This window comes from Rhinopithecus bieti, unplaced genomic scaffold (genome assembly GCF_001698545.2).
Source record: "Rhinopithecus bieti isolate Rb0 unplaced genomic scaffold, ASM169854v2 scaffold_40077, whole genome shotgun sequence".
NCBI lineage: Eukaryota > Metazoa > Chordata > Mammalia > Primates > Cercopithecidae > Rhinopithecus > Rhinopithecus bieti.
In genome coordinates this window covers 608,973-630,157 of record NW_016816716.1, presented here as the reverse complement: position 1 = coordinate 630,157, position 21,185 = coordinate 608,973, and the positions used below count along the sequence as shown (strand labels likewise).

Below are 21,185 nucleotides of genomic sequence, written 5' to 3'. Positions count from 1 at the left end.
AAGAATGCATGTCTAAAAATAGTTGTAGTCTGAATCTAATCATGAGGGAACAATCAGATATTATAAGAATGCGAGACTTTCTGAAAACACTTCCAAAACCACCAATGTCACAGAAAAAAGAATGATCAAGCTCAGTATATATTAAAATAAAGAATGTAACAACTAAAATCAATGTGGAATCTTAACATGACCCTGGATTGACAGCTAAAAAATAGTTTTTTTGACATATGGGAAATCTGAGTATGAACTATGTATTCGATAATACGGAATGAGTATTCCTCATCCAAAATCCTCATCCAAAATGCTTGGAACCTGAGTGTTTCGATTTCGGATTTTTTCAAATGCTGGAATATTTGCATGTACATAATATCTTGGGGATGGGATCCAAGTCTAAACATGAAATTTATCTTTCATATACACCTATATATATAGCCCAAAGGTAATTTTATACTGTATTTTAAATCAATTTGTGCATGAAACAAAGTTTGTGTACACTGAACCACCAAAAAGCAAAAGTGTCACTATCTCAGCCACCCAGGTAGACAATCTGTGGTTGCTGGGCATCACCATCATTCCGGACTCGGAATTTACATGCTATTAATAAGCAATCATTATGTTACACTTGTTCACACATAAATACTTAACAGGAAAAAATACGATGTATCATTAATACAGTGAAAAACAATGGGTTCTGGGGAACTAAGTAGCACAGCAGCATCATGCCAGAATACCCGCATCAGCTGTTAAACAGCAGCAACAACCAACAGCTGCAGGCTTTCAGCCTCCAACTACCATGCTGTGTTTTGATTACAAGGCTACTGGACATTTTTTTTTTTTTTTTTTTTTTTTTAGGTGAGAAGTAAACATCAGCAAGCTCAGAGGGGCCAGAAGTGGGGTCCTTTAGTAATGAGGAGGCATTCTGCTAGATGGCTTTGTAAATATTTCCTCCCAAGTCATCTAACTCATTAACAATGGTTTTTGTCTTAGAAGTCTCTCTTCAACGTTATAAACTGACACGATTTCCTGTTGTCTTATGAATGCATACTGCTCTAATCCTTTAATATTACACATTTTCATCAAGAGCATTTTTTTTTTGGGGGGGGATGAGGGATTCTGTTTCCATTTATTTTAGTTTTAGTTTTTAGTTTCTTTCCTTTTTATTTGTATGTTTTTTGAGATAGAATCTTGCTCTGTTGCCCAGGCTGGAGGGTAGTGGCACAATCTCGGCTCACTGCAACTTCTGCCTCCCAGGTTCGAGCAATTCTCATGCCTCAGCCTCCTGAGTAGCTGGGATTACAGGCGTTTTTAGTAGTGATGGGGTTTCACACATTGGCCAGGCTGGTCTTGAATTCCTGGCTTCAAGTGATCCGCCTACCTTGGCTTCCCAAAGTGCTGGGATTACAGGCATGCAACACCGCATCCGGCCTAATTTTTGTTTTTTTTTAATTTTTATTTTAGGCCCAGGATTGCACATGCAGGTTTGTTATACAGATAAACTCATGCCACAGGGGTTTGTTGTACAGATTATTTGGTCACCCAGTTACTAAGCCTAGTACCCAACAGTTATTTTTTCTGATCCTCTCCCACCTCCCACACTCAAGTAGGCCCCACTGTCTGTTTTGTTGCTCTTTGTGTCCATGTGTTCTCATCATTTAGCTCCCACTTACGAGTGAGAACATGTGGTATTTGGTTCTATTCCTGCATTAGTTTGCTAAGTATCCTTAGATATTAATGGATGGCCTACAGCTCCATCCATGTTACCACAAAGGACATGCTCTCATTCTTTTTTATGGCTGCAGAGTATTCCACAGTATATATGTACCACATTTTCTTTATCCAGTCTTTCACTGATGGGCATTTAGGTTGATTCCGTGTCTTTGCTATTGTGAATAGCACTGCAATGAACATATATGTGTATGTGTCTTTATGACAGAATGACTTCTATTCCTTTTGGTAAATACCCAATTCCAGTAATGGAACTGCTGGGTTGAATGACAATTCTGTTTTTAGCTTTTTGAGGAATCACCACACTGCTTTCCACAATGGTTGAATTAGTTTACATTTCCACCAACAGTATATAAGTACTCCCTTTTCTCCATAACCTCACCAGCATCTGCTGTTTCAACTTTTTTTTAACAGCCATTCTGACTGGTGTGAGACAAATCTCATTTGATTTGCATTTCTCTAATGATCAGTGACATTGTGTTTTTCATATGCTTGTTGGATGCATGCATGTCTTCTTCTGAAAAGTGTCTGTTCATGTCCTGCACTCACTTTTTAATGAGGTTGTTTTCTTTCTTATAAATTTAAGTTCATTATAGATGCGGGATATTGGAACTTTGTGAGATGCATAGTTTGCATATATTTCCTTCCATTCTGTAGGTTGTCTGTTTAATCTGTTGACAGTTTCTTTTGATATGCTGAATGTGTGCTTTTTCTATGGGCATTTCTTCCTCGGTGTTAACGTCATCTTCATCATCACTTGATTCAGAACCATTTCAGCTATTTCATCATTGGTCAATAAATGAAAAACTGAAGCTTCATTACTTGGTAATAAAAACTTCCTTGATATCCACTTCTTTCAGTTTACTGACAGACTCGAAAGATGTATTTTTTACATATAAAAGGAGGTCAGATATCATTTTTTTCTCACTTTAATATACAGAATCCATCCAAGTCACTACCTTGTTCTTCATCATCATCATCATCATCATCACCACTGAATAGTCACAGGCCAGAAGTTATGCCAAGCATGCACAACTGCGTCTTACGTCACTGCTGGCCAAGTCCTGGCAACAGCATATATGACACCCTTCATGCTAAATGTCTTCTGCAAACCTTCCACACCCACACCTTTGTTCACTGCCGCTAGCATGATGTTCAAGAAAGTGTTTTATATTTACCCTTCACTGATCTAAGGATATCTTGGTCACACGGCTGAATTAATGAAGTCACATTTGGGTGAAAGTACATGGCATAAACATTAATTTTTATGAGAATTTTGGTTGCGGCATAAGGAGAACAGTTGTCAACGGGTAACAAAATCTTTCAGTCTTCTTTCAGTCCAGCTTCCCTGCAACGAGCATAAGGCACCGGTATAAAACGTTTATGAAACCAATCAGAAAAGGTATCCCGAGTGATCCAGGCCTTTTGATTAGCATAATAATGGACTGGTAAGACATTCACTTCCTGCAAACAGGAAGGATGCAAGATTTTGCCTCCTACAGATTTATACCTATACGTGTCTACTGCATTAACACATCCCGTCAGTTTTTCTGCCCTTGGCATCCTTAAATCCTGCAGGGCCTGTCTCATCAGCTGTAGTGTCTTTCTGGGGCAATAATGCCAAAACAGTGGTGTTTCCTCAGCATTACACCTGTTCTGATGTTGAATTTTCATCACCACTATCCCAGGTGAACTCATCAATGAAGTTCTCCACTGCTTCACGATCAGCAGATGCTTTATCACCAGAAATCTTTAAAAAGTGAATGCTATGTTTTTTCTTAAATTTCTATAATCAGCCTGTTGAATCTTCACGGTTCCCTTCAGTTTTCAGGTCATCATGGTAGATGCTCATTTCATGACGAGCACGGCATCAAGTGGCATGTGTTCACTGCGAGTCTGACAGATCCATTCTTTCAATTCATTATCAAGATCTTCATTTTCAGCTATAGATGGTGTTTTTCTATTTTTCGGTAACTTTTGTTCATCACTTTCAGCACAGAACTTCAGCAGTTTCTCCTTCTGTTTCTTCAGGTCATATATGGTGGTCATACCAACACCACACTTTTCTGTAAGACATTTCGCACTTACACCATTGTCCAGTTTCTCTAACAGCTTGACTTTCTGTGCTATAAACATAAACACTTCCCCTTTAACAAACTGCTGTCTCTCTAGGGGTATCTGCAGGCCTCTTTGACATTTTCAACATTATCTTTAAGCTACTGAGCAAAAAATGAGCAAACAAAAAAATATATATATAATGAGTAATGTACAGGTAGGTCTTGGCCCCATGTGGGGTCTAGTGTGGAATCTGTCATTAGCACATCTGACCTGCATACATGCCATTTTATTACCCTTTGTAGGCATACTTATGTGGGGAAAATCTGGGCATGTGTGGAAAAGATATATTGCAGCTAAAGGGGGCTACAAGGGTCTTTTATACCTTGGGAACACTGCATAAACAAGGTGTGGTGCACCTGCATTTTCAATGTGACCCATCGCATAAGGTCAGGTGAATTTTCAACTGGGGTCATACTGGTGCTGGTAACGTTTCATATTGTGGAGCATTTCGGGTTTTGAATTTTTGGAATGGGGATACTCAAAGATGACATTCTTGTTTGTTTTTTTAGGTGTGGTAATGATATCATGGTTATGTAGAAGAATGGTCTTTTTCTTGGGAGATATGCACTGAAGTGTTTAGAATAAAATGCATGACATCTGCAACTTACTTTCAGGTGGTTTGGCACATCCATACCCACATACAGAAATTGTCTCGTGCTGCAAAACAACATTTTGGTCAACGACAGACCACATATACAAAGGCTGTCCCATAAGGTTATAATGGAGCTGAAAAATTCCTATCTCCTAATGACACCATAGCCCTCATAACATACAGCGACACATTACTCACACTTGTGGTGATGCTGTTTTACACAAACCTATTGCACTGCCAGTCATTTAAAAGTATAGCACGTACAATTATGCACAGTACACTATACCTGATGTCCTTCTACTTATTAAAAAAAAAGTTAACTATCTCACAGCCTCTGGCAGGTCTTTCAAGGAGGTATTATGAAGAAGGCATTGGTACCAAAGGAGATGACTGACAGCTCCCCGCATGTTACTGTCCCCGAGGACCTTCCAGTGGGGCAAGATGTGGATGTAGAAGACAGTGATATTAACGATCCTGCCCATGTATAGGCTTAGAATGATGTCTTAGTTTTTAACAAAAAAGTTTAAAAAGAATAAATAAGTGAACAGAATAGCCTTATGGAATAAAGATATAAAGAAAGAAAATATTTTGTACGGCTGTGTTTTAAGCTAAGTGTTAATACAAAAAAGTTTTAAAATGTTAATGAAAAGTATATAAAGTAAAAAAGTTACAGTACACTCAGGTTAATTTATTATTGAAGAAAAAATTTTTTATAAATGTCGTGTAGCCTAAGTATACAGTGTTTATAAAGTCTACAGTAGTGTCCTAGGCCTGCAAATTCACTTACCACTCACTGACTGACTCATCTAGAGCAACTTCTAGTCCTGTAAGCTCCATTCATGATAAGTGCCTTCTATCAGTGAACCATTATTTATTCTTCATATCATATTTTTTTAGATTTGAATAATTTTTTCTAACAAAAGTATAAAGTATGGAAAATAAGTGTATTTGAATCATTTCAGAGAGGATAGCAAGTTTCACACTAGAAGATTTCAGATTTTAGCACCTTTGAAAAGAAATATTCAGAGTGACAAGTGGCAACGCAGGCTGCAGGTGACCTACAGGGTCATCTGAGTTTAGTACACAGTTCACGTAACAGTGCAGTCATTTGTTTTTTTCCTCTACATTTTGAGAGTGCCACAAAACAGACTTAAAAAGAACGAGAAAAGAGTTCACTGAATTCATAGCTGGTGTTAGAAGATGAACTACCGAAGGAAGGTCATCGGCTGGACTAGGAGGTCCAATACCCAGTCCAAAGGCACCGACGATGCAGTACATGGTTTTATTCTCCCATCGCACAGTGCAGCTCCCGTCAGCAGAGCTGTCCCAGAAGCAGGAACTTGCCGTGTGTAATCCAGCTGCATTCTTTTGCATAATTACACAGGTCACAACGTATTTCAGTGGTTCTCCCAGCTTGGTGAGTTGGCTTGAAGTTTGTTCTACTACATTTGTGGTCCATGATTCACTTTGCTGTGTTGATAAGCGTTACCACCAATTGCGCTTTTTTTTTTTTTTTTGAGACGGAGTCTCGCTCTGCCGCCCAGGCTGGAGTGCAGTGGCCGGATCTCAGCTCACTGCAAGCTCCGCCTCCCGGGTTCACGCCATTCTCCTGCCTCAGCCTTCCGAGTAGTAGCTGGGACTACAGGCGCCCGCCACGTCACCCGGCTAGTTTTTTTTTTTTTTTTTTTTTTTTTTTTTTTTTTTTTTTGTATTTTAGTAGAGACAGGGTTTCACCATGTTAGCCAGGATGGTCTCGATCTCCTGACCTCGTGATCCGCCCGTCTCGGCCTCCCAAAGTGCTGGGATTACAGGCTTGAGCCACCGCGCCCGGCCTAATTGCGCTTTCTATAGCCTCTTCTACAATCTGCTCAACTCATCAACGACAAAAGCAGTCTCCTCCGCAGCCTGGTAGTCTTCCATCTTTCCTCCGCAGTGTTGCCTCTACCTCCTTTTTGCCATATTTTGACCTATCTTTTTTATATTCAGATACACAAATAGTTACCGTTGTGCTATAACTACCTTCAGTATTTAGTACAGTAACATGCTATATAGGCTTGTAGACTAGAAGCAACAGGCTATACCATCTAGCCTGTGTGTGTAGTAGGCTATACCATCTTAGGTTTGTGTACGTACACTCTATGATTTTGCACAACAAAATCGCCTAACGACACACTTCTCAGAACATATTCCCGTGGTTAAGCAACATAAGACTGTATACCTATATGAGGGTATGGAGTTGGGAAAATGTTTACAGGAAATCCATTTATGGGAAAATTTATGTGTAAACTCTACATTTTATTTACTTTTTTATGTTGCACAATCTAATGAGTAATCCTAAGTCCTGTAGACTAAAGACAATTATAAATCTCAAATAAAATGATATACCTCCAACATGTTTTGTCAATATGTGAAGAAAAGTCAAACCACTTGAAGCCTTTTAAAATTAACATTAGGTTCTTGTCTATCTAAATAGGCTTTGAAAGAATGAGAATGGACAGAAGAATTTCGTTTGGTCCAGTAAAGATTAGAGGCAAAGAGTTTATCAGCCTTTGTGTTCCACAGATGAAGGTCAGCAGGAAAACAGAAGTCTTACATCTCCTGGGCCTGCAAAGCATATCTCTGCACAAGAATGAAGAAAGTCTGTTTTAAAGAAAGTCTGCATCTTTCTTTAAAAGCTGAATTCAAAGTATTCTCCTTTATCTGGGCTTCAATTGCATTTTCAAAGCCTGCTTCCATCAAATATAATTCTTAGTGTCACACAACAAAAAACATTTAGTCACTGTTAGTATTGAGACAAGCCCTAAAACTGTAGATAACAATTTCAGTTCATTCTCAGGGTATCCTTAATAAATATGTAAATCACATTTCCCAGTGCTCCATGTCTAATTATTTTTATTTCTTGCCTTTGAAACTATTATGCCATTTGTCCCTAGTTATCACGATAACAAATGATCTTCCAAACTGAGTCAAGAAATCTGCCCAGCCAGTCAACATCCACAAAACCAAAAGTTTAAAAGAAGGTCTTACCACACAGGTTAGGTGTCTACCCACACATACACACACACATACCCCTTTTACGTGTTCATCTGAAGAAAAAGTGATATGGGAAGATATAACAAAACCAAAAGAGGACTGAAAAATGTAGTAAGTTGAAATTTGTAGTAGCACTAAGCCTATCCATTCACAAACAACATATCACAAACAATATAGAACACCTATAATATCTAGCCTGTGACTCTTAATTTTTTATTATTTATAGCACTAGATTTGAAAACATATATATCAAGGAGGAAACAAAGAAAAAGAAAAATTTTATTCAATTCTAAGCTTATCTTTAGTTGAAAAGAGCCTACAAAGATGGAAAGAAATGCTGCTGGCAGGAAGGCCTCAAGAAACAACCACAAAATCTTACATGTCGCATTTGTTGTTGTTGTTGTTGTTGTTGAGACGAAGTCTCGTTCTGTCGCCCAGGCGGGAGTGCAGTGGTGCAATATTGGCTCACTGCAAGCTCTGTCCTGCGGGTTTAAGCCATTCTCCTGCCTCAGCCTCCCGAGTAGCTGGAACTACAGGCGCCCATCACCATGCCTGGCTAATTTTGTTTTGTATGTTTAGTAGAGACGGGGTTTCACCATGTTAGCCAGGATGGTCTCGATCTCCTGACCTCGTGATCCTTCTGCCTGGGCCTCCCAAAGTGCTGGGATGACAGGTGTGAGCCACCGCGCCTGGCCTGTGTCACATTTAGTAGTGTGCTGGTCCCCAAAGAACCATGGCAACATTAAAGAAAGACATCAACACCTCAGGAAATGTCTGAAATACAGACACTAAATTCTTATTCAAATATAGATCAAAATCTAGGCTGTAGGAACACTGTAGGCAAATATACTGGGGTAAGATGAGTGTGATATCTATGGATGGATAGTGTACATCTGTCTCTTTGCAGGAAAAGAGGCTCCAGGTTGCAAAATACTGAAGGCTTCAACTTCTGCATTTGTTGGTGTGCTTCATCTACCCCAAAAACAGGGACTGACAATATTCAAAACATATAGCTTCAGACTCTGTAATACATAGTGAATTCTGCTATGAACCCAAGGCTTCCCATTTGTCTCACTAAGGGATGGTGGGAACTTTCTGAGAAGTTACCATCTGCTTCATGAGTTGAATTGAATATAATGAACAAACAATAATCAGAGAAGACCACAACTGCTAAATACCAAATAAGAGAAATAAAGCAAGACAATGAAAACAGGAGCTGACTGGGATAATTTAGCAAAGTTTCATGGAGATGCTAGGACTTGAGCATGGGCCTAAGGGTAAGGGAAATATTCTAGCAGTTTCATGGTAAAATCGCATGACTAATGGTCAGCACAAAAGAACACAGGCTCTCTGTGCAATGACTATCAAACAAGAAGGCCTGGACTTAACACTTACTGCCATGTATGGCCTACAGCCAGCATCTCTTGTCTTGGCAATAGAGTCCACAAGCTGTCCACTGATGCCAAAGTCACAGAGTTTAATATTCCCACTTCTGTCCAGAAGAATATTGGAAGGTTTGATATCTGCAAGACATAGATATCATCCAGTACACAATTAGCTTCTTCCTAGGTTACATAAGGCCTCACTTTAAGCAAAAATATTGAAAACACTTAGACAACATAAGTGGTCAAGTCCTTAAATTCAGATATATAAGAAGTAAAGCATCTTCACTTATCACATACAATAATTACTCATGTTTTAAACAAGTAGCTTTAATAACTATAATTGTGTAAATGTAACAGCAAAAGTCATTTCACGAAACATCTTATTTATCTATAAGATATAGACAGGGATTGATTTTTCTCTTAACATCTTCATATTTGTAAAACAGAAAAAACAATGGTTTTCTTCTATTGAAAATGAGAAAGGAAAACAATTTTCTGAATGCCAGTGCTTAAAACTGAATATCAAAAAAAAATTTCACAAGAAATTTAGGCATTAAATTATTTTCAAAAGGCTTACAAATTCATTTATTTAGTTCAGATTCATTGCATAACAGTCAAAATATAAGGAATGTCAAATCCCTTTCTCACTGACAATCAAGTCACTACCAGTATGTGCCAACTAATTCTCTATCCATAGCTCAGTCCTTCTATCCATGTCCTTGTCACCACCCTGGCTCAATGAATAAAAAGTAAGGTTTTAAAATATAGGATGCAGAAAACATCTAAATGTAACTCAGAAGGTGATCCACAAAAAAATTCAGTAAAGATCTCTTACCATGATTGAAACAGCTATGGGCCTATCAAAAATCCATTCCTAACCATCCATAATTTCTTTTCATTTTTTTTGAGACAGAGTCTCACTCTTTTTCACCCAGGCTGGAGTGCAGTGGCGCAATCCCCACTCACTGCAACCTCCGCCTCCCAAGTTCTATCGTTCTCCTATTTCAGCCTCCTGAGTAGCTGGGATTACAGGTATGCACCACCACATCCGGCTGATTTTTGTATTTTTAGTAGAGATGAGGTTTCACCATGTTGGCTAGGCTGGTCTCAAACTTCTGACCTCAAGTGATCCAGTTGCCTTGGTCTCCAAAGTGCTGGGATTACAGGTGTGAGCCACCACGCCCAGCCCCATCCATATTTTCTAACAGAACCTGTGTTTTACTGAGGTATCTCTTCTCATCAACAGCCACACCTCCAAATCCTAGCTATTGGCTGGTATAAGTTTTATAAGGGTAGTCTCATGCTTCTTGATAGTAGCTGGTTTAAGGGCATGAGGCACTTCTAGTGAATGAGCCAAGAAAAGGTGTTAGAAAGGTATTGAATATGTATCTAATAAGGGCAAGATCACTGTTTACACAAATCCAGCATGCTTTAGAGAAATTTCAACTTATAATACCAATTAAAAGATTTCTCTCAATTTAGAAACATCCTCTAATGTGAAGAAACAACAGACAGGGATAGCGTGCATTTCCATATTCCCCACAGAGCTGCACAGCATGAGAGCATCTCTTCTTCAAGAGGCAGTCACATCTAGACATGACAGTGGGAACTGCTCTAGCTGTTACTACTCCGAGGACAGAGTTAACACATGGAGGAGGACAGAAGCAAAAGGAGCAAGCTTGACCCCTAGTCATAGTGTGCTTTCAGCCACCCCTTCTTTGGATTTATTATGACAGATAATGAATTTCCTTGAAGTTTAAAGAGAGTTATCAGGATTTTCTATTACTTATAATCAAAAGCACTGACTCCAACAAAAAAGCTAACTGATCCTAACTGATAAAAGACAGCTATAAACTCATCACTTTATTTAGTAAGAGAAAAACAAAAGTTACTTTTGAAGATTTTTTATTTTGTTCAACTACTTCCCAGGCAGTACCTTGGTGCTTTACTGCAGTCACTAAGTATCCCTAAGGTAACTAACAAATGCCTCAAAGGTGCTACTCTCACAATTATAAAACACAGCTAATGAAGAAGGGGAAAAAATCAAGACAAGAAGAAGAAGAACTACAAGAGAAACAATGAATTTTGTCTAGGGACCTAACTCTACATAATTTTAGGTCAAAAGAAAAAACAATATTATTTCTAACAAGCATTAAGCCAAACAAAATTAAATAAAATATACTGATGTTCAAGGTTCACTAATTTCAGCGGTCTAGTGTCAACCACAAACAAAATAACTTAAATAAATGGCCCAATTACTAATTTCTTTTTTTTTTTTTTTTTTGAGACGGAGTCTCGCTCTGTCGCCCGGGCTGGAGTGCAGTGGCCGGATCTCAGCTCACTGCAAGCTCCGCCTCCCGGGTTTACGCCATTCTCCTGCCTCAGCCTCCCGAGTAGCTGGGACTACAGGCGCCCGCCACCTTGCCCGGCTAGTTTTTTGTATTTTTTAGTAGAGACGGGGTTTCACCGTGTTAGCCAGGATGGTCTCGATCTCCTGACCTCGTGATCCGCCCGTCTCGGCCTCCCAAAGTGCTAGGATTACAGGCTTGAGCCACCGCGCCCGGCACTAATTTCTTTAACCACCAGAAATTGTCTCCCAGAATTAGAAATTTTTCACTTCTCTTGATTTTGACCTTTTACTTTTCTTCCTATTTACTGTCAGGCTAAATCACACTGTTATGTACTGTCTTAGGTTTTTCCATTACAAATTTGCTGAGGGGTAGTGACCCGGTGCGTTTCCTCAAAGCCAGCACCTCATTACCCTGAGTCTAGCACGGTAATAAGTAAAGCAAGCATTCATCTATTTGCTGGATTAAATTCGGGATTCCCACAGGGTTACTACTTATCTAGGTTTGGCCTTCAACTACATCAAATGTTTCATTTGAATATGTATCTAATAAGGGCAAGATCACTGTTTACACAAATCCAACATGCTTTATAGAAATTTCAACTTATAATACCAATTAAAAGATTTCTCTCAATTTAGAAACATCCTCTAATGTAAAGAAACAACAGACAGGGATAGCGTGCGTTTAAAATGCTTGACAGTACTATCATCCCTCAGATTCTTCTTTGAATGTCCACAGGACCACCTCGATGCCTTATTTGTATGCAGAAAAACATTAATTATCTATCAGGCAAACGAAAAATTATTTTTCAACTAATAGTAATAACAATGTGCAGCAAAATCTATTTCAGTTTCTAAGTCCAACATACTAAGATAGACTGAAATTTATTGAATCCCAAAGAAAAAAATAGTAATAAGAGCTTTAGAGTACATAAAGCATTTTTTGCTAAAAATACGAATATTTTAGGAAAGTTTATACAGTGACACTGTAATTTTCAGTAACTGTTTCATCAATTAGGAGAAAAAAGTTAATTTCTATTAAGCAAATACCAATCCATACCCACCTCTGTGAATAATTTTCAAGTTTTCTTTTAAGTGGTTTAGTGCTTTCACAGTCTAGGGAGAAAAAGAAGAGATGGGATAAGCAACTTGTTTCTTTTTATTCAAACAGCATAATAGTTGAAAACAAGTAATAGCCCATGTAGTCCTTTGCATACACTTTAAGCTTAATATTTCAATATTCTGTCATTTCTTTGTTATCCAAAGATACTGAATAATTTCAGATCTAAAAGTTTAGTTGTCTTTATATGCTGTTCCCTGATGGCTAAAACAAACAAACAAACAAACAAACCCAGTAACTTAGACTTATAATTTAATAATTCATTTAAAATTTTATCTTTTTTTGTATCTCCAACCTAAAATTTCCTTGTATTTTTTTTCCCTTTTCGTTTTGAGACTGGGTCTCGCTCCCACCACTGCCTCCCAAGTAGCTGGGACTACAGATGCATGCCTGGCTAACTTTTTACATTTTTAGTAGAGACAAGGTTCTAGCTATATTGCCCAGGCTGATCTCAAATTCCTGGGCTCAAGCGATCCTTCTGCCTCAGTCTCTCAAACTACTGGGATTACAGGCATGAACCATTGTGCCTGGCCTCTAACATGTTCAAAAATAAAAACAGGACAACAACGATCACTGAGCTGGTTCCATTTCAACTAAGAGTAATAACTTGCAGCAAAATCGATTTTAATTTCTAAGTCCAATAGTAAATACAAAGTTTTCTAAATTCTCAGTTCCTCACAGTTATCCACCCTCATTGGTTGCTAAGCCTTCAAGGTGATTTTTGAAGAGCTAGTGTAACTCTGTTCACTAGTGTAACTGTGGGAATTTATTCTGTTGCCTGGTCACTGATCATGATCAGAATGTTACACATTTATTCAGGAAGGGAAAGAAGAGAGATACAACCTCAAACTAAAGGAGAACTAAACAACAGGCCAACCATTTGCTGTAAGATGAAGTCTTTGCTGATGTCAAGCTGCTAGGTATGAGAAATGTAGAACACATAAATTTATTGTGAATAGCTATGCTTGTGTGTTTGCTGGTTTATTAATTAGCAAGAAAAGACTAAACACAAAATAATTTTACATGTGTGCTTAGTATATATAAAATGATCACCAAGTCTTGACTAACACAAATATGGAATAAATCATTTTCTACAGTATATATTCTTTATATTGCAATATATAAAATAATTTTCTGTTTTCTAATTTCATGGTCATCCTGTCATAGAGTGGTTAAGAGCAGGGTTCTGGGATCATGCTGCCTGAATTTAAATCATTTGCCACTTATAACCGCATACACTTCAAAGCACATTAATTATTTCATCTGTCTATGCTTCAGATTATCATCCATAAAGATGGGGTAACACTATTTACCACAGACAGTTGCTATGAAGATTAAATGTCACAAACAGTTTGATGCAAATAAGCATTTAATAACCATTAGCTATTGTCATTTTTCTATTATTATAATTATTACGAATAGTAACAAGTTTCAAGATACCACTGGTTTAATATATTGGAGAGAGATGGCTAAACTAATCATTGTAAAATTTCATTACCCAGCTAAATAATGAATAAGTTTCTAGTCTAAGTTAGCTTCATTTTATACAATTATTTTCATAAAATTTAAAAATAAAATGATTTTCATAAAATCTTTTTATGAAATTATTTGAAAGGGTATATATATCTTGGTGAACTACATTGGAGGGGTAGTATGCAGGTAAGGAAGAACTGGGAAATTACATGCAACCAAAGTATCTATTTTACAACTTCCTGTATGATTTAGTTTATATATCAACTAACCTAGAACATGCCATTAGCTCAGATTCTCAGGAGTTTCTAAGAATCTTATGAATTTTGCTCTATGAAAAGTAAATTATGTTTTTCCTTTAGGAAAAAAATGTACATACATTTGTCAACTTAAAGATTCAGAGCAAGAAACAAAGTGATCAACCAATTTACTTTCAAAACTATAAACACATATGTAAAAAAGTACCTATTTTCTTTTTTGGTACTCTGGTGAAAGTGAATTAACCAAATTTAGTAGTAACACTGGTCCCTGAAACTGCTAGTCAAAATTTTAGATAGTTTAGACTGAATAACCAAAATCTTAAATCACAGTAAACATACTTTGTCCAAGGGCTTCAATTATGGGGCTTCAAAGAGACTGCCGTGATTCTGATTTAATTTTGGCATAACTGTGCTAATATAACCTATTTAAAAATAGTTAAAGCAACAGGAAAAAATGAACAGAAAATTGCTTTTTCTAGTTTTATTTACAGAACAGTCTGTTATGATTCATTGAGATTCAAAGGGAAAGAACATTGGCAGTATTTATTGAGACCATTATGACTACTATTGTGCTAACTACCCCACAGAAGTAACTTTGTCTCTGGTTATTCACTATGAATTACTTTCAGGAAGGTACTGTGCGTGACACTCAAATATGTGCATTCAAAACTCCAGCAGCATCTCTATATAACTATATAAACAATGAATAATTTAAAGACCAGGTACTTACTGCTAAAGTGATTTTGCCTAAAATTTCTTCTGGAATAACATCATCTAATACACTATATACATATTTGTAAAACTTATCAAACGAGGTAGACATGAGTTCCATACAGATCCAACAGTCACCCTATAAAATAACAAATATCTGTTATTCTTACATATCTTAAATATCACCTTTCCTTTACTTAAAATGTAAATATAATAGAAAGGAGCAATCTTATTCTTGTTTATTTCAAATCTTAAACTAGCAAAATTTTTGTTTTCTTATTAAAGCCTTCAACCGATTTAAATACAAACAATGTAGTTAAAGCCAATTTTCCCCACTCTTTAATTGCATGGACAGGCACAGGCTTACACAGAAAACTTCTATGCTTTTTTGAAAATTTCAAATTTTGCCAAAATAGAAAAAAAATAGGAAATATGTAGAAAACCATTCATTCTTACTAACAATGAAGATAGATGACAGTAATCTTAAGAGACTACATAAACTTCTTAAATTAGCCACAAAAAAAAAGAAAGCAAAACAAAATATATAAAGTAAATCCCATGCCTCAAGACCCTGTTCGAATGCCACCTTCTCAGCGAGGCCTACTTTAACTGATGTAAAGCGTAAGTTATCCCACCAGGCACTCCCCTGTCCTGCTCTGTTCTGTAAAGCCTTCATCATCCTCTAATGTAAAGTGTAATTTACTTATTTATTATGTTTGTCATATACATTCCCCACTAGAATGCAACCTCTGCCAGAGCAAAGACTCAATAAATACTTGTTAAACGACTGGATGCTGGCTATAATTAAACTGAATCATTCAAACATTTCTTGCATTATAGATTGTTTTAAACCAATTTGACAGCAATTTGAAAATAAAACAGAAATAAAGGTGTTGATACCATTTTACAGAATCATCAAACTGAATCATTCAAACATTTCTTGCATTATAGATTGTTTTAAACCAATTTGACAGCAATTTGAAAATAAAACAGAAATAAAGGTGTTGATACCATTTTACAGAATCATCCTATGTCTGGGAATGTAACTGAAACAAATGTTCCATAAATTACAAAAAGAAAAAACAAAACTAGAAATCGAAGAACTATCTCACAAAAGGGAATACTACAACATTAAAGAGATTATCTAAAATCAATATTTTTGAAAATGAATACAGTTCATGAGAGAGATGCATGAGTCATGAAAAAATAAAAAATAAAAGCAGATACCATGATTATAATAAAAGTACAGGATACACAGATGAACAAGAACTACAAAGTACCTTACAAAAATGAAAATACTATCAAAATGATTTTTAAAAATTACCTTAAACAGTTCTGTATGTTGTTGCTTATTTATAAATACAGCAAAGATTTTCTACCCACTAATATCGTATCCTTCGATTATATAATAATTATATAATCAATTCTATCCTTGGATTATATAGGAGATTAATGCCTGTTAAAAGTAAAATTACTTGTCCAGAACAATACACTTACCCATGAATAGAATCCAGTGTCCCTAATGTTTTTCTTTTATCAATGTTTACAATGCACTCTTACAACAGGACCACTTTCTAGAATATTCACATAGCTAGCTACATGGCTATACATAATATGTTTTTGTAAAGCATATTTGACACAGTAAACTTTTACTTATTATTTCTGCATTTAAGTCTTTCTTCTCTGTAAACCTCTTTTTCTTTAGAGAGACCTGTGAGAAAGGCTATCGTGAAAGATCGAGTAACACCCTCCACCCAAAATAGACATAGCTTTATTTTAGAGACACTATCTAAATAGGTTTACTAAAAATTTTTATTAGAGACATACAGCACATTTACCTCATCCACTTATCAAAACAGTAGAAAGAAAGAACCTCAATAATACAGCAAAGTGAAAAAAAAAAACAAAAAACAACAAAAAAAATGACATTAGGAGTCTGAAACGCCTGACATTATCCAAACTCTCCTACTTTCTACTTTTATAAGCTTGGGTCTTCTCATGCCCTCATCTATGAAATGAGACTGCCCCACCATCCTCAGTAGATTGTGATAAAGGGCAAATGAGTTAACATATGCAAAGCACAAACTAAAGTGCCTGGCAGGTGCTAAAAACTATATTACCAAATGGAAGGGAGAAGGAAGGGAAATACGGGCAAACAAAAGAGAAAGATGGACATGGGAGTGGGAGAATAAAGGTGAGAAGCAAACTGAGAACTGAAGATGAGAAGGGGGGACAGGAAAGAGCAATGAGCTCCAGAGAGAGACGTCTTTGTAATTTGTAAGGAACATAACCTGATGTAACCTTCTTATCTCTCTGACAGTTCCTTTTGGTCATACAAAGAACAAGACAATGGTAATGAGCTGAATTTAAAAAATGAAATGCCCCGAGCTGTCTGAAAAAGTAGTGACAGCAGCATGAACTGTCATGCTCAAGCAGAAAACAGGATGACCACAGGTCTGAAATGCAGAAGTTAATAAATGTGGGTTTATTGGGGGAACAAAGCTAGAGAATGATGAAAAACTCAACTACTAAGGTAACATAAGGGTTCCTAAAGATTCATTTATAACCAATAACATACACCAATAATAACTAATTAGAAAATAAATTTAAAAAGATATCATTCTCAATAAAAATATAAACTAAGTCATCAGGAAATATATCTAATAAAATAGGCAGAACCTTTATGAAAACAAATATAAAATGTTACTAAAGGACATAACAACAACCTGAACAAATGGAGTGGCAGACCATGATTACAAATGTGAAGACTCAAGATGAGAAGCATGTCAAATTCTCCCAAATTAATCCAAGAATTCAGTTAAATTCTAATCAAAATTTTCAAGGACCTGAACAAACTGGCCCTAAAGCTTATATTAAAGTAGAGCCAAGAATAACTAAGATAATTTTAAAGAAGAGATACTGACCTACTACACAAAGACTCACAAATAAAGGGTAAATACACCAAAGAAACAGATGCAAAAGTTCATGCACATACAGAAATCTGATACATGACAAAAGTTAAAGTAAATCATAGTAAAAGAATGCATTATTCAACGAATGCCGCTGGGACAACTGACCTTCCATATAGAAAAAAATTAAATTCTGACATCAAATCATTCACAAATATATATACAAAAACTCCCAAATGGATTTTGCAAAAAAGCAAAAGTTTTTTTTTCTAAGAGTTCTCCATGACTTTTATGTGGGAAAAAATTTTTTTCCCAAGAACACACATAAAAACAACAAATCACAAAGGATAAGACCTGTTAAATTTAACCCCATTATAATGAATACTTCTGTATAAACAAGGAGAACATACCAAAAGTTTAAAAATGAGAGACAAAAGCATCTATTTGGATGTAAAGAAACAAAAGATCAGCATCCTGAATAATAAACAGTTATGCTAAATTAATTAGGGAAAGACAAAACTTAGTAGTAATTATATCAAAGGCAATTAAAAAAAAAAAAAAAGCCTAAACACATGTAAAAAATTCTGAACCTCACCAATCAAGGAAATGCAATTTTAAAAGTGAGATACCATTTCAAACTGCCAAAAATTAAACATTTATTATCAAATGTTAGTACAGACCAGGTAAAAGATCTGTGACAGTAAATGCTGATGGTATACTCAATAAACATTCCCCCTTTCCTCTGCACAATATACCTAGCTAAAATCTACATTTCCCCGTCTTTAAATGTAAAGAAAGACAGCCACAGAGGTATCAACACAAAATCATTGGTTCATGGCTCCAGGAAAATCCTTTTAGTTCTTCCCTTTTTTTTCCCCTTCGTGTGGACATGATAGCTGAACTCTAGGAGCCAACGTGGACCAAAAGGTAACCATAACAACTGAAACCATAAGCTACTAACAGTCAGGAATGACTGATACCAAATACAATTCTCGATACAGAAACTTTGGTGGAAATGTAAGTCAGTACTCCAGCTGGAGACATGGGTATCATTAAATTTAGCAATTGTATTTCCAGGGACATATGCTGAATAATCTGTAACCTAAGTTGTCAAGGAGACACAAAAAACAATTCTTCATTTTTGTGCTGTTTATAATTGTAAAAAATTAGAAGCAATCTATGTTAGGATTATTTCTAAAAATAAAACAAAATAGGGTGTCTTTAATCATTAGAATACTACATAGTTAAAATAAATTAAATCTATATATTATGAATCTATATTTACATAAATCTTGAAAACTATGTTGAATAAAATGTATAATAGAGAATGCATTTAGCATTCCATTTACTTAAACTGTGAAAATACAGAAAGCAGTATTATGTAAAATGTAGGGGAAAATGCCCATATGGATGACCTAAACCAACAAGCAAGTTAAAGGAAACACTCAGGGTAGTGATGAGATTTGGAAAGCGAAATGTGATGAGGGCTTTAAGTGTATTTATAATATTTAAAGACATAAAGAGTAAATACGCCAATATAGGATTTGGGTGGCTATTTCTCCTCTGTAATTTAGTCTATGTTTAAAATACCTCACAGCTTAAAAAGAACATGGACCACCTTAAGAAACAAAGAAACAAAAAAGCATATTAAGCAAAAATAAGGAAAAGAAAGGAAGAAACCACAATCAGAATGAATCCCCCCATCAAAAAATAAAAATAATAATAGAAAAGCAATACAGAAAATCATGTAACTGAGGCTGCACGCAATGGTTCATGCCTGTAATTCCAGTGCTTCAGGGGGCCAAGGTGGGAGAAAGGCTAAGGAGAGGCCAAGAGTTTGAGTTTAGCCTGATCAACAAAGCGAGACCCCATCTCCACCAAAAAAAAAAAAAAAAAAAAAATTAATTAGCAGGCTGGTGGTAGCCCATGCCTGTAGTCCCAGCTACTCAGGAGACTGATGTGGGAAGATCCCTTGAGCCCAGGAGTTCAAGGTTGGGTTGAGCTAGGATGATGACACTGCACCACTCCAGCCTGGGCCACAGAGCAAGACCCTGACTTAAAAAAAAAAAAGAAAAGAAAAGAAAATCATTTAACTGAGAGCTAGCCAGTTCATCGAGATGGTCAATAAAATTGATAAACCTCTAGCTGGACTAATTGCGAAGAAAAAAAGAAGACATAAATTACCGGTATCACAAACAAGTGGCAGGGAGGGAGGGACAGGGAAGACAGAAGTAACACACTACAGACTCTACCAATATTAAAATAATAAAAAAGAAATATGAATAATTTTATTCCAATAAATTTGATAATTTAAATGAAAGGGATAAAGTTCTTCAAAGAAACAAATACCAAAGATCACTCGACAAGAAATACGTAACTTGAACAGAACTCTATCTTCGAAAGAAACTGGATATTCAGTCAAAAATACTCTTACAAAGAAATTGCCAAGTTCAAGTGGCTTCACTAGTAAATTCCATCAAATATTTACAAAAAAATAATACCAATTCTATATAAATTCTCCCAGAAAATTCAGGAAGAGGAACTATTTCCCAACTCATTCTATGAGGCTAGCATTACACTGATACAAGTCAGACAAAAATAAGAAAACTATACATCAATGTCTCTCACAGATACAAAAATTTTAAATGAATTTTAGCAAATTAGCTAATGTTAGTAATTTAGCAAATTGAATCCAATGACAGATAAAAAAGACAATATATCATAACCAACTGAATTTCTCCCAGAAATAAAAGCTATGCTTAATATCAGAAATCAATCCATATAACTTACCATTATTAAAACAACCAACAAACCATACATCTCAAAAACATCTCAAGGCTCTGGAAAAGAATCTGACAAAAATCTAACATCCATTCCTGACAAAATCTCTCAGCATACTATGAGTAAAAGGAGACTTCTTTAACTTGATTAAAAACAAAATTATTAAAACCCCACAGCTAATATCATATTTAATGATGAAAACATGAATGCTTTCCCTCTAGGATCAGAAAAAAAAACAAGGATGTCTACTCTCACTGTATCTATTCAACAGCATACTGAAGGTTCTAGCCAATGCAATAAGGCAAGACAAAAATAAATAAAGGAACTAATTGGGGAAGAAAGAAGTAACTCTATTCACAGACAAAATGATGATCTATGTAGTAAATCTGAAGGCAGCTAAAAAAGCAACTGGAATTTAAGTTTTGCAAGGTTGCTGCACACAAGATCAATATAAAAAAAATCAAATGATATTGTGCATATTAGTCACAAGAGAAAATTAAATTAAGAATATATATTATAGCATTAAAAATATTATACACTTAAGGGGACTCTAGTAAAAGATGAAAGACATGCAGTAAAACTATAAAATATTGCTGAGAAAATTAAAGAAGATGTAAAATAATAAAGTGAGATGCCACAGCAAAGGGTTAATAGACTTAATATTGTTAAGATATCAACGCTCCCCCCCGTAGACCTACAAATTTAGCAAAATCCCAATCAAAATCCCAGCAGGT

The 21,185-nt window shown here is 36.0% G+C and overlaps 1 protein-coding gene across 2 annotated transcripts in view; it reads right to left on the bottom strand.

Annotated features, from left to right (window-relative positions):
* The window catches only part of MAP2K4 (mitogen-activated protein kinase kinase 4), a 102,804-nt gene that overhangs the window by 21,075 nt on the left and 60,544 nt on the right, over positions 1-21,185 (bottom strand). For both annotated transcript variants that reach the window (XM_017855170.1, XM_017855171.1), the window contains 3 exons: positions 14,781-14,900; positions 12,265-12,316; positions 8,864-8,991 (listed from right to left, as the gene is read on the bottom strand). In XM_017855170.1, the coding sequence (XP_017710659.1) occupies positions 8,864-8,991; positions 12,265-12,316; positions 14,781-14,900 (300 nt within the window). The remainder of the gene's footprint in view (positions 1-8,863; positions 8,992-12,264; positions 12,317-14,780; positions 14,901-21,185) is intronic.